The 13,728-nt window shown below is 44.8% G+C and overlaps 1 protein-coding gene across 1 annotated transcript in view; it reads left to right on the plus strand.

The window, feature by feature from the left end:
- The window catches only part of myzap (myocardial zonula adherens protein), a 105,053-nt gene that overhangs the window by 64,793 nt on the left and 26,532 nt on the right, over nucleotides 1-13,728 (plus strand). The window contains exon 6 of the mRNA XM_059952556.1: nucleotides 12,470-12,583. Coding sequence (XP_059808539.1) covers nucleotides 12,470-12,583 — 114 coding nt within the window. The remainder of the gene's footprint in view (nucleotides 1-12,469; nucleotides 12,584-13,728) is intronic.

Genomic DNA, 13,728 nt, shown 5'->3' on the forward strand with positions numbered 1-13,728 from the left:
GGGAAGTCAAAACCAACATAAAAGCCAAAGAGAAGGGAATATAACAGAGCAAAAATTAGTGGGAAGTTGGATTTGGAAGCTTTCAAATAGCAACAGAAGGCAACTAAAAAGGTCATTAAGAACGTAAAGATGGAATACAAAAGTAAATAAGCCAATAATATTAAAGAGGATACCAAAAGTTTCTTCAGATACATGAAGTGTAAAAGAGAGGCGAGAATGGATATCAGACTGCTGGAAAATGATGCTGGAGAGGTAGTAATGGGGGACAAGGAAATAGTGGACAAACTAAGTATTTTGCTTAGTCTTTACTGTGGAAGAGACTAGCAGTATGGTGGAAGTTCCGGGTGTCAGGGGTCATGAAGTGTGTGAAGTTACTATTACGAGGGAGAAGGTTCTTGGGAAACTGAAAGGCCTGAAGGTAGATAAGTCCCCTGGACCAGATGCTGTACAGCCAAGGATTCTGAAAGAGCTGGCTGATGAGATTGTGGTGGCACTAATAACGACCTTTCAAGATTCTGGAATGGAGCTACAATACTGGAAAATTGTAAATGTCACTCCATACTTTAAGGAGGGAGAGAGGAAGAAGAAAGGAAACTAAAGGCCAGTTAGTCTGACCTCAGTGGTTGGGAGGATGTTAGAGTCAATTATTAAGGATGTTCTTGGAGAACATGGTCAGCATGGTTTCCTCAAGGGAAAATCTTGCCTGACAAATCTGTTGGAAATCTTTGAAGAAATAACAAGCAAAATTGTCAGGATGCTGAAGCAGGGACCAATCGCAGACTGTGCACACTGTGATATTTACTGAGTAGCAAATCCGGGGGGTGGGGGGGGGCAACAAAGTCAGCATCAAAGTACAGGCAGAGATCGAAACATCCAGAGAAATCCAAAAACCAGAATCGGGAAACAGGCAGAGTCAATATTCAGACAGACAGAGAACAGATACAAATGCTGGAAAGGCTCAGGAAAACTCACTGGCACAATCTGGCATCAAACAGGTGTAAACACTGGACTGAAATACACTGAGTATTAAACAGAGTGACAGATGATAGATGGAGCACAATGAGAAACAGGTGGCAGCAGTACAGGTAATAATGAGAGATGGAGTACTCTGTAATACAGGGGCCGGAGTAGAGCAGGAGCGGGGACAGGAGCTCATGGCAATACAAAACCACAGACTGACGGCTAGGGGGAAAACACACAAAGAGAGAGTTCAACTAGAGGTACTGACAAGAATAGACAAAGGAGAATTGCTTGATATTATGTACTTGGATTTTCAGAAGGTCTTTGACAAGGTGCCACATATGAGGCTGTGTTACAAGCTACCAACTCATGGTATGACAGGAAAGTTTCTAGCATAGGTAAAGCAGTGGCTGATTGGCAGGAAGCAAAGAGTGGGAATAAATGGAGCCTTTTCTGGCTGGCTGCCAGTGACTAGTGGTGTTTCACAGGGGTCTGTGTTGGGACCAATTCTTTTTATGTTATATGTTAATGATTTGGATGATGGAATTGATGGCTTTGTTGCAAAGTTTGCAGATGATACAAAGATAGGTGGAGGGGCAGGTAGTTTTGAGGAAATAAGAGGCTACAGAAAGACTTAGATTAGGAGAACGGGCAAAGAAACAGATGGAGTACAGTGTTGGGTGAAGTGTATGGCCATGCACTTTGGTAGAAGAAATGAAAGGGTTGACTATTCTTTAAATTGAGAGAAAATACAAAAAAGCTGAGGCACATAGGGACTTGTACAGGATTCCCTAAAATTAATTTGCATTTTGAGGTGGTGGTGAGGAAGGCAAATGCAATGTTAGCATTCACTTCAAGAGGACTGGAATATAAAAGCAAGGATGTAATATTGAGACTTTATAAAGCACTGGTGGGGCTTCACTTGGATTATCGTGAGCAGTTTTGGGCCCTTTATCTTAGAAAGGATGTGCTGAAACTGGAGAGAGTTCAAAGCAGGTCCACAAAAATGATTCTAGGTTTGAAAGACTTGTCATATGAAGAGTGTTTGATTACTCTGAACCTGTATTCACCGGAATTCATAAGAATGAGGAGTCACCTCTATGAAACCTATCAAATGGTGAAAGCCTTGCTGGAGTGGATGTGGAGAGGATGTTTCTTATGGTGGGAGAATCTAAAAACAGAGGACACATCCTCAGAATAGAGGGGCATCCTTTTAGAAAGGAGATGAGGAGGAATTTCTTTAGCCAGAGAGCAGTAAGTCTCTGGAATTCTTTGCCACTGGCAGCTGTGGAGGCCAACTCTGTATGTATACTTGGTCAGGGAATGAAGGGATACAGGAAGAAGGCAGAAGATTGGGCTGGGAAGGAAAATGGATCATCCATGATAAAGTGGTGGAGCAGATTCGATGGGCCAAATGGCCTAATTCTGTTCCTATGGTTTATTGTTTTATGGTCTTATGCAGATTGGGATATTAACTTGGGCCTGTTACACCTGTTCTATTTGGTAGTAAAGAATTTGAGTTTAGGGAGTTCTGACAGTGTAGCTTGGGTACATAATGGCACACACAGCAACCTCTTGTGTGGGTGGGAGTGAATGTGTAGGGTGGTGTTCTGGATGATGTTAAGCTTCTTGAATGTGATTGGTGCTGCCCTCTTTCTGACTTCCACCTCAGCCTGACCTGTGCTCTGTCAATGGAGGAAAGGCTCAGAACTCAGGAGAGGATCAGTTCCTGCAGGATATCCAACCTCAACGTTCAAACTAAGTTTGTTCTTTAAGTGTGCGTTTGTTACCATATACTATCCTGTGATTTTACTGGGAAGGTGAAAATAGCATTTAGGAAAAGCTGTACGTAAACAGACAACAACTGACACACAACCACTGTGCAACATAAAGACAAAACTGTGTAAATAAAAAATGATAGTGAGAACATGAGTTGTAACGAGACTTTGGAAGTGAGTCTGTAGCTCATAGAATCAGTTCAAAGTAGCAGTGAGTGAAGTTAGCTATGCCACGCTGGTTCAGGAGCCTGGTGGTTGCAGGGTAACAACTGTTCCTGAACTTGTTGATGTGGGACCTGAGGCTCCTATACCTCTTGCCCAATAGTAGTAGTGAAAGAGAGCATGTCCTGGATGATGGTGGTCTTTAATGATGGATGCTGCTTTCTTGTGGCACTGCTTCGTGTAAATGTACTCAATGGTGGAAGGTCTTTGTCTGTGATGGACTGGGCTGTATCCACCAGTCTGTTCTGTTACTGGGCATTAGTGTTTCCATATCAGGCCATGATGTAACCAGTTCTCTACTGTGCATCTATAGAAATTTGTCAAAGTTTTTGGTGATATGCTGAATCAATCTTCTAATATTGTAGAGGCACTGTCGAGCCTTATTTCTGATGACACTTGTGTGCAGATCCCAAAATAGATCCTTAGATAGGTCAATGCCAAGGAACCTCTGATCAGCTCAATCTTCCTTTGACTTCTCCACTGAATCTGTAATCTTAGGAGGATGTCACTAGAAGTCTCAGTGATATGAATGCCATTGGCTATTGAAGGCAGGTGGTTAAGGTGTCGGGGAAATAACACTGCAGGCGTTTCTGTAGCACTGACATTACCTGAAACCCATCAGCCCAAACCTGAATGGTGATTATGTTTCACTGTATGCAGATGTGGATGGCTACACCGACTGAAGAGCTGTAAATGGCATTATTACTGTGCAATCTTCAGGGAACATCTCACTTACCTCAAAATGGAAGGCTGGTGATTAATGCCAATGGCGAGCGAAGTCTGGGCTAGGATCAAAATCTACTCATGGTGCAACTTACATGATAAATCTTCATTTGGCATGTTGATGTTCTTGTAGTTGGAATATTGAATCAGAACCAGGTTTATTATCACTGACATGTCGTGGAAGTTATTGTTTTGGTGGCAGTAGTACGGTGCCCAACATAACTATTGCTGTAAATTACAAAACAAAAAGTAAGTGCAAAAGATAAATAACGGGTTGGTATTTATGGGTTCATGAACTGTTCAGAAATCTGATGGCAGAGAGGAAGAGGCTGCTCCTAAAACGCTCCATGTGGATCTTCAGGCTCCTGCAACTCCTCCCTGAAGGTAGTAATGCAAAGACAGCATGTCCCAGCTAATGAGGCTCCTTAGTGATGGATGAGGCACCACCTCACGAGGGTGTCCTCAGTGGTGGAGAGGTTTGTGTCCATGTTGGAGCTGGCTGAGTTTATAATCTTTGGCAGCCTGTACATCGTAGTCTCCGTACCATGCTGTGATGTAACCAGTCAGTATACGCTCCATCACAGAAATGTAGAAATTTGCCAGAGTCTTCGATGACATGCCAAATCTCCTTCAGCTGTTATTGAAATAGAGCCTTCTGTGAAATTGCATCCTTTGCCCAGGAACTTGAAGGCGCTCATGCTTTCCATTGCTGATCACTCACCTTGCTGAATTTCATAATCAATTATTTGGACTTGCAGACACAGAGTGCAAGGTTGTCGTGACACCACTCAACCAGGATATCTCATTGTCGCCATCTGAGATCTGCACAAATGTCTTTCAACATGCACACCTAAAAATCATCAAGACCATTCGTCTCTGGTATTTGCATCAGTAGGCTAAAAACAAAAGGTAGTGATTACACTTTAGCACTGAAATATATCATGAGTTGACTTCACGACCACATTGACAGAGTTCTTAACTGTGTGGGAGACACCTGCCACCTACAGGCTGTGGTGGGTATTTCAGCACCTGAGTTCTGGCACACTGACTGGAGGCAGACAAGTAAAACGTCCCAGTAGATAGAATCCTGGAGGCATGAAACCAATTTTCACAATGCAACTAAGGAACTTAAACCAGCTACTGGGAATTTACATTCCAATTGAATAGATACTGAATTTAAATGTGTTTTGCATCAGTAATGTTGATCATAAAATTTGCATCAGTAAACAACCCACTGGAGGAATTTAGCAGGTTGAGGTGTGTCTGTTAGGATGGAAAGGAATTGGCACCATGATGCACCATCAATAACTCACTCTGAGACGTAAAAGCAAGATATCGGCTTTTATTGACTGGAAGAAGGAACAAGCAGTGGTTGACCACCATATTACATCCTGGAGACTGAGAGGCCGGGCTCAGGCCTCAATCGCCTTTATACAGGGGTCTGTAGGAGGAGTCACAGGAGCAGTCAGCAGGGGGCGTGTCCAGACAGGCACATGTAGTTCACCACACACCACCAGCTCCTTCCCACCTTCCTCAGATGCTGCTCAACCTGCTGAACTCCTCCAGCAGATTGTTTGTTGAGATTATACTATCAGTTGTTGTTAGTTTTATAAATATTCATCTGGTCTCTACCTGGTCTGACTGTACGTGACCCCCAACCCTCTAACTTTCTCCAGTGAGGCAGTCAGACAGCTCCCGTCTCCCAGTCTTCCCTGGGATACCTGCAAATTAATAAAAATAAGGATGAATAAAGACTTTCTCCCAGTTTTTTTTAGTACAGGGTTGTTTACAAGAGTAGAAAAACGTAACAAGTAGAACCAGTCCTGTGTGCCTGCTCTGGCATTCAGTAACATCATGGATGGTTTTGTTTTCCATGCACTCACCCTGTATTGTTCACCATACAAACACCTCTCATTCTCTCCCATGCTGTTCCCTTGGGTGAAGAATACTAAAGATGGTTGGGTTGAGTTGTTCTCCAATCTTGGCAATTTACTTGCAAACTTTTTGTCACTATGTTTCTGTTTGATGCATCACCCTTTCTATCTATTACGTTTACTCTCAGCAGCTCTCTGTCTCTTTGGTGACGTCTTCTGGGAGTTCTTCCTATTTACAACCTGTCCCTCTTCTCCTTCTTGTCCCTCTTCTCTCCCCTTTTCCATTGATTCCTCCTCTTGGGATGGGCCCTGGGTGTTGCAGCTGTGGGTTGGGAGATTGAGACAGGTGGCATTTTTTCAGTCCTGCCCTTGGATTCTGTCTCTGCTGGGGTCTCTGGTGCAAAGACCTTAGACTGGATAGAAAAGTTTTGGAATCCTTTCCCCAAAGGTCCTGGCCAATCAGAGGTTCCAGTTCTGAGATGAAGAGGCGCTCTAACAAAGGAACTGGACCCTGGAGTGGGGTATTGTAAGTTGCTGAGCCTCTCTGGTCTTATGGGCTCGAAGCTCCGATCCATCTGCCTTTCTCCTACCCGATCCCTGAGCATCATCAGACCAGACTGAAAGGCATCAGCCACACTTTCTGCCTTAGATCCAGCATCATCCCCACAGGGTTGGTAGAATTTTTGCTCATTTTGGCAATAGCACACACCTTCTCCTTCACCGCCTGCCCCATCCTGCTCTGCTTGCAGGTGCCAAACCTTTTCTGACACCTTGCACCTCCCAGATCCCCCCCAGTCTTCAGAGTGACACCCAAATCATTCCATTATGATGCTGTGCTTCTGGCGTCACTGACGGCGCTGGTCGGAATCTCTGGAAGACTTTTCTTTAGCCTCACTGTTACCACCAGGCAGGAGATATAGAAGTCTGAAGTCCCACACTACCAAGTTCAGAAACAACTACTTTTCCACAACTAGCAGGTCCCTGAACCGACCAGAATAACCCCGACTCTGCCTCTGCGATGGAACACTACGGAGCACATCCCTCTCTATGGGCCCGTTTTCAATTGTGTCTGGTTTTTTTTGCACTGTCTTGTTTTTGCAGTCTCTTTTTCACAGGATGGTATAATGTTATGTATATTTATATATCATCCCACCTTGCAACTCCCACCCCCAGTGTCTCTGAGATGTGTACCATGCTCTTCCTCCATCACTCTCCCTCGTGCTTTCACACTCGCTCATTCTAGAGGAGCTTGTACGCCATTTGGAATGAGTTTTACTTGTGTTGCCTGCTCATCTCTGGGTACGACTGGGTGTCCTCCTAATCTTCTCCAGTTTCTCAGGGTGGGAATGATACTGGCCTATCCCCAACTTGTCGCAGCAGATTCCCCACTGGTGCTGTTGAGGGCAGGAGTTTAGATGTTGATGGGTTTCGCTGCAAGGTTTTCTGTAATCTGATTACATTCAGTGGAGTGAATGGGTGGGTCAGTTGCTCTTCCCAACAGAGTGACTCAAACTGGCAGTAGTCTTGTCTGCTGAAGTTTAATCCATCAGTGATAATTTGCGAAAACAACACATAGGTAACTTGTTGGAGTGTCAGCTCATATAGTACGGGGTATTAGAATACATAAGACCATATAAGACCGAGGATCAGAATTAGGCTATCCGTCCCATCAAGTCTGCTCCACCAATCATGTCTGATATATTTTTTCTCTCAGCCCCATTCTCCTGCCTTCTCCATGTAGCCTTTGATGTCATTACTAATTAAGAACCTATCAATCTCCACTTTACCCTATCACTTGGCCAACACAGCCACCTGTGACAATGAATTCGGCAGATTTCTCTCTGGCTATAGAAATTCCACCTCAGCTCTGTTCTAAAGGGACATCCTTCTATTCTGTCTTCATGTTAGCCACAAAGCCATCAAGTCCATCATCCAGGAAATTTAAAGATGTAGAAGTGGTCCCAACACCGACCACTGCAGAACACCACCAGTCACCAACAACCGACCAGAAAAAATCCTGTTTATTTCCATGCTTTGCCTCCTGCCAATCTTCTATCAATGCTACTATCTTTCCTGTAATATGGGCTCTTAACTTGCTTAGCAGCCTCATATGTGGTACCTTATTGAAGGCTTTTAGAAAATTCAAGTAAACAACATCACTGATTCTCCATGATCTATCCTGTCAGTTATTTCCTCTAAGAATTCCAGCAGATTTGTCAGGCAAGATTACTCCTTAAAGAAACTGTGCTGACTTCAGCGTCTTTTATCATGTGCCTCCAAGTATTCCAAAGCCTCATCCTTAATAATGGACTCTAACGTCTTCCCCAACAACTGAGCTCAAGCGAAGTGACCTAATCATTTCTTGCCTTTTGCCTCCCTCCACTCTGAGATATTTCTAATGTTCCCGTCCTCCAGAACTGTTCCAGAATCCAGTGATTCTTGAAAGATCCACAATCTCTTCATCTATCTTTTTCAGAACCCTGGAGCTCTGGGGCCCATCTGGTCCAGATGATTTATCTACCTTTAGATGTTTCAACTTCCCGAGCATCTGCTCCTTAGTAATAGCGACCACACTGACTTCTGCCCCATGACACTCTCAAATTTCTGGCATACTGTTGGTGTCTTCAGCAATAAAGACTGGCACAAAATGTCTGTTGAGTTTGTCCACCATTCTGGGATTGGAAACCTGACTTCTTGTGTAAGGCTGTGAATTGAAGAGGTGATAGGATATGTTTGTTCCAGCAGGCCAATCCCACCCATCCCATTTCCCTCTCCCAGTACCCCTTCTACCCTCCTACCTTTCACCATCTCCTCTTTCATCCTTGGCCACTTTCCTTCACTAAATGCTGAATTTCATCAAACAGTCAACTCACCAGGATGGGTTACAGGGAGATCAGTAACGTGACTAGTTGGATCAGATCCATGTCCCTGGGTTGGTGGGACAGCAGCACCAAGACACCTCATTTGCTTCGGTTCCACGAGGTGGCTATGTTGGTTTCCTCCCACATTCCAAACAACTTGGTTTGTGGACTTAATTAGTGTAAATGGTTCCTGGTGTGTAGGTCAGTGGTAGAATTTAGTGATGGGGAGGGAAAGCAAGGTGTGATCAGTGTAAACTGGAGCTTGATAGTCAGCATGTAGGCTGAAAGGCCTTTCTCTGTGCAGTATGACTATGACACATTCAGATCTAGAGAGGAAGAGGTGCGAAGGCTAAGTCGCTCCCCCTGCTCATCATTTATAAGTTTGAATAATTCAGTTCCTGAAAAATGGAGACGAAGGCTGCAGATGCAAGAAGTGTTGTGGCACTGACCAGTCAGTGGGGACCCCAGTCTCTGGAACTTCCACACCAAACCTGAGTGATCCTGGTTTCTCAGCAGCCTCACCGCACGTCTGCAGCTGTTCCTCCGTCTCCTGGTTTTGCTGCCAATAGCGTCATATCATCGGTATCCACTGAATAGCCAAGGACTCAGGTTGCTTTGATAAGGCAAGCGGGGCCTGTCGGGACTTGGCTGCAGAGAAAGAGACTGCAAGTGTTTTGAGACATTTCCAGTGCCTGTCAGGACGACTGAGGAGCGAGAGATTGGTGGGTCAACAGTAACTTAGCCTGGCCCAATGAAAAGAGTGGCGGTTTCAGCGGGGCAGCCATGCCGTGAGCAGACACAGTCAGAGTGGTCAGGCTTGGGCGAGAGCAGGTGCAGATTAAGACATGACTACATCTGCTTCAGCTCCTGACTGGCAGGGTCAAGGATTGGAGCTGCAGGCAGTCAGGACCATCCAAAAGCTGAAGACTTCATAGATGAGACTTTTAGTGAGGTGGTCACACCTCCAGTGCAATTTTCAGGTGGTAGATGGGTGACCACCAAGAGGAGTAATGGGGCAGGGTTCTCTGTGTGTTCCGCTCAGCAACAAGTATACCCCTCTGGATGCTACTGGGGGAGTGGGGAGAGAATGACCTGTCGGGACATGGCAGCAGCAGCAGCCGGGTCAGTGGCACTGTTGGCAGCTCTGAGGCTCGGCAGGGAAGTGATAGGAGACTCAATAGTTAGCCAGACAGACAGCAGGTTCGGTGGCCGCAAGAAAGAAACTAGGAGGTGTGTTACCTCCCAGTGTCAGGGTCCAAAACGTCTCAGAGAGACTGCAGAAGATTGTCAAGAGGGAGGGTGAGCAGCCAGAGGTCATGGTGCACATTAGCACCAATGGCATAGGTAGAAAGGGGGAAGAGGTCCTGCATAGAGAGTTAGGGGAGAGGTTGAAGAAAAGGACCATCAAGAAAGTACTGTTTGGATTACACCCACTGCCATGTGCTAGTCAGGGCAGGAATAGGATGATGGTACAGATGAATGAGTGGCTGAGGAAGTGGTGCAGGGGGCAGGGTTTTGGATTTCTGGATCAATAGGATCTCTTCTGGGGAAGGTATGACCTGTACAAAAAGGATGGGTTATACCTAAACCCTAAGGGCACCAATATCCCTATGGGCAGGTTTTCTGGAACTGTTTAAACCAATTCGGCAGGAGGAAGGGAACCGGAGTGATAATGCTGAGGATACAAGTAGATGCAGTGTGTAGTGAGACTGAGGAAGGACAGACAGATGATAGGGCAAAATTGCAGTCAGAGAGACGAGATGAAATGTTACATGGGGGCAAAATCAAAAGGGTGATTGATACAGGAATTAAGGTGTTATCTTTGAATGCATGCAGTATACGAAGATGATCTTGTAGATGATCTTGTAGCACTGTGGCACGGCTGAAAAAAAATCATAGTTGGGAGCTTAATATCCAAGGATGTACATTGTATGAAAGGACAGGCAGGTAGGCAGAGGGGGTGGGATGGCTCTGAAATCAAATTCTTAGACATGGGATCAGTAGATATAGAATCCTTGAGGATAGAGTTAAGAAACTGCAAGGGTAAAAAGACCTTGATGGGAGTTGTACAAAGGCCTCCGAACAGTAGCTTTGATGTGGGATATAAATTACAATAGAAAATTGAAAAAACATGTTATAAGAGCAATGTTATAATAGTCATGGGGGATTTCAATATGCAGGTAGATTGGGAAAATCAGGTTGGTGCTGGATCCCAAGAGAGGTAATTTGTAGAATGCCAATGAAATGGCTTTTTAGAGCAGCTTATGGTTGAGCCCACTAGGGGAAAGGTGATCCTGGATTGGGTGGTGAGTAATGAACTGGATTTGATTAGGGAATGTAAGGTAAAGGAACCCTTGGGCAATAGAGTTCATAATATGATTGATTCACTCTGCACTTTCAGAGGGAGAAGATAAAGTCAGATATATACACTGGAATTCAGAAGGATGAGAGAGGATCTGATTGAGACATATAAGATTATTAAGGGATTGGACACACTGGAGGCAAGAAGCATGTTCCCGCTTCTTGGGTGAGTCCAGAACTAGAGGCCACAGTTTAAGAATAACGGGTAGGCCATTTAGAACTGAGATGCAGAAAAATTTTTTCACCCAGATAGTGATGGATATGTGGAATGCTCTGCCCCAGAAGGCAGTGGAGGCCAAGTCTCTGGATGCATTCAAGAGAGAGTTAGATAGAGCTCTTATAGATAGCGGGGTCAAGGGATATGGGGAGAGGGCAGGAACGGGGTACTGATTGTGTATGATCACAGTGAATGGTGGTGCTGGCTAGAAGGGCTGAATGGCCTACTCCTGCACCTATTGTCTATATCAGCGGTACAGTGGAGTAGAGGGAATTACAGTGGCATGAGAGAGGAGCTGGCTAGAAGGGCTGAATGGCCTACTCCTGCACCTATTCCCTATTGTCTATATCAGCGTTACAGTGTAGAGGGAATTACAGTGGCATGAGAGAGGAGCTGGCTGGAAGGGCTGAATGGCCTACTCCTGCACCTATTGTCTATTGTCTATATCAGTGTTACAGCAGAGTAGAGGGAATTACAGTGGCATGAAAGAGGAGCTGGCCAAAGTCGATTGGTAAAGGACAGTAGCAGGAACAATGGCTGGAGTTTCTGGGAGCAATTCAGAAGACACTGGACAGATACATCCCAAAGAAGGAGATGTACTCTAAAGGGAGGATGAGGCAACCATGGTGAAAAGGGAAGTCAAAGATGGCACAAAAGAGAAGGTGTATAATATAGCAAGTTACTAGTGGGAAGTTAAAGGATTGGGAAGCTTTTAAAAACCAGCAGAAGGCAACCAGAAACACGTAAGGAGAGAAAAGATGAAATATGGAGGTAAGCTAGCCAAAAATGTCATAGAGGATACCAAAAGTTTTTGTCAAATATATAAGGAGTAAAAGACTGCTGGAAAATGATGCTGCAGAGGTAGTAATGGGGAGGGGTGGACAGTTACCGAGAAACAGAAGATGAACTTAGTAAGTATTTTGCATCGGTATGCCAGAAATTCAAAAGTGTCGGAGGGCAGAGGTATAGTGCGGGAGTCTAGAAGCAGAGGGCACAGCCTTAGGATAGAGCGATGCCCATTTAATACAGAGATAAAGAGGAGTATTTTTTAGCCAGAGATGGGTGAATCTGTGAAATTAATTGCCACAGACCGCTGTGAAGGCAAAGACATTGAGTGTGCTTAAAGTGGAGGTTGATATGTTCTTGCATCAAAGGATACAGGGAAAAGGCAGGAGAATGGGGTGGAGAGGGATAATGTATCAACCATGATGGAATGGTGGAGCAGGCTCAATTGTCGAGTGGCCTAATTCTGCTTCTATGTCTTATGATTTTACGGATAAAACATGTTTGCATTCACAGCCCGTGGAAAGTGTTCTAATCCATGAAAACATCTTCAAACTCCTGGAAGGATCTAATTTAAGAGACTGTAAATGCTGTAATCTGAAACATTGACCATTCCCTCCCCCCTCACAATGCTGCCCAACCCAGTTGCTTTAGTTTGATGGGTTGTGACGATCATCTCTTGTGTTTCAGGCATCGGAGGTACGGCAGGCATCTCTACAGCAAGAAGTGAGCAGCAATTCCTCAGCACTGGAGCAGTACAGGCAAATGAACAACTCCCTGACAGCCATGACACTAGACATGCAGGTATGACTGACCAGTCCCTTGCGTTGTTTGTGTCTCACTCACGTGATGGATTACCAGTCACCTGAGGATGTAGTTGCTCCTGATCTACTGAGGAGACTCATCAAACAGAGGAGTGAAGCTGGAAAGTGTCTTCCTGGGATGTTAGTGTCATGGAGTCATAGACGCAAGCAGCACTGGGACGGGCCCTTTGGCTCAGCTGGTGACCATCCAAGTTACGTAGTCCCATATCCCGCTAAACCTTTCTCATTCACGTATCTGTTCAACTGTTCTTCAAAAGTTGTCACTGTACTTTCCTCTGGCCGCTTATTCTACATATGGACTACCCTCCTTAATTAAGAAAAAAGTTGCCCATCGGGTTATTTGTTACCTTTTAAATCTTTCCCTTCTCACTTTAAAGCAATGCCTCTAGTTTCTGATTTCCTAAGCTTGGGAAAAAGATCTACCCTACCTATACCTCTCAAGATTTTACATGATCTCTCTATGATCACCTCTCAGCTTCCCATGCTCCAAGGAATGAAGTCCTAGCCTGTACTACCTTCTCTGTAACCCAGTCCCTCGAATCCTGGCAACATCCTCGAAAATCTTTTCTTCACATTTACCAGGTTAATAACACCTTTCTATATCAGGATGGCCAGGACTGAACACAATACTTCAAGTGCTTATTCTTGAGAAGCAGCCCAAATGTCTACATGAAAATATAAGCAACTCCAAATGCCATAAGATGTCAGGCATAGGAGCAGAATTAGGCTGTTTGGTCCATTTAGGCTGCTCCGCCATTCCACATACCTGATTTTTATCCCTTTCAACCTCAGTCTTCTACCTTCCTCCCATAACCTTAGATACCTTGACTAATGAAGAGCCTATCAGCCTCTGCTTTAAATATTACCACTGACTTGGCTCCATAGCCATCCGTGGCAATGAATTCTACAGAGCCCCACCCTCTAGCTAAAGAAATTCCATCTCATCTCTGTTTTAAATGGACGTCTTTCTATTCAGAACTGTGCCCTCTGGTCCTAGACTCACCCACTCTGCACATTAACTCTATCTAATGAGATTCACCCCCACTCTTCTAAACTCCAGTGAGTACAGACCCAGAGTCATCAAAGGGTCCTCGTATGTTAACCCTTTCATTCCCAGGATCATTC

This window comes from Hypanus sabinus, chromosome 28 (assembly GCF_030144855.1).
Source record: "Hypanus sabinus isolate sHypSab1 chromosome 28, sHypSab1.hap1, whole genome shotgun sequence".
Taxonomy (NCBI): Eukaryota; Metazoa; Chordata; class Chondrichthyes; order Myliobatiformes; family Dasyatidae; genus Hypanus; species Hypanus sabinus.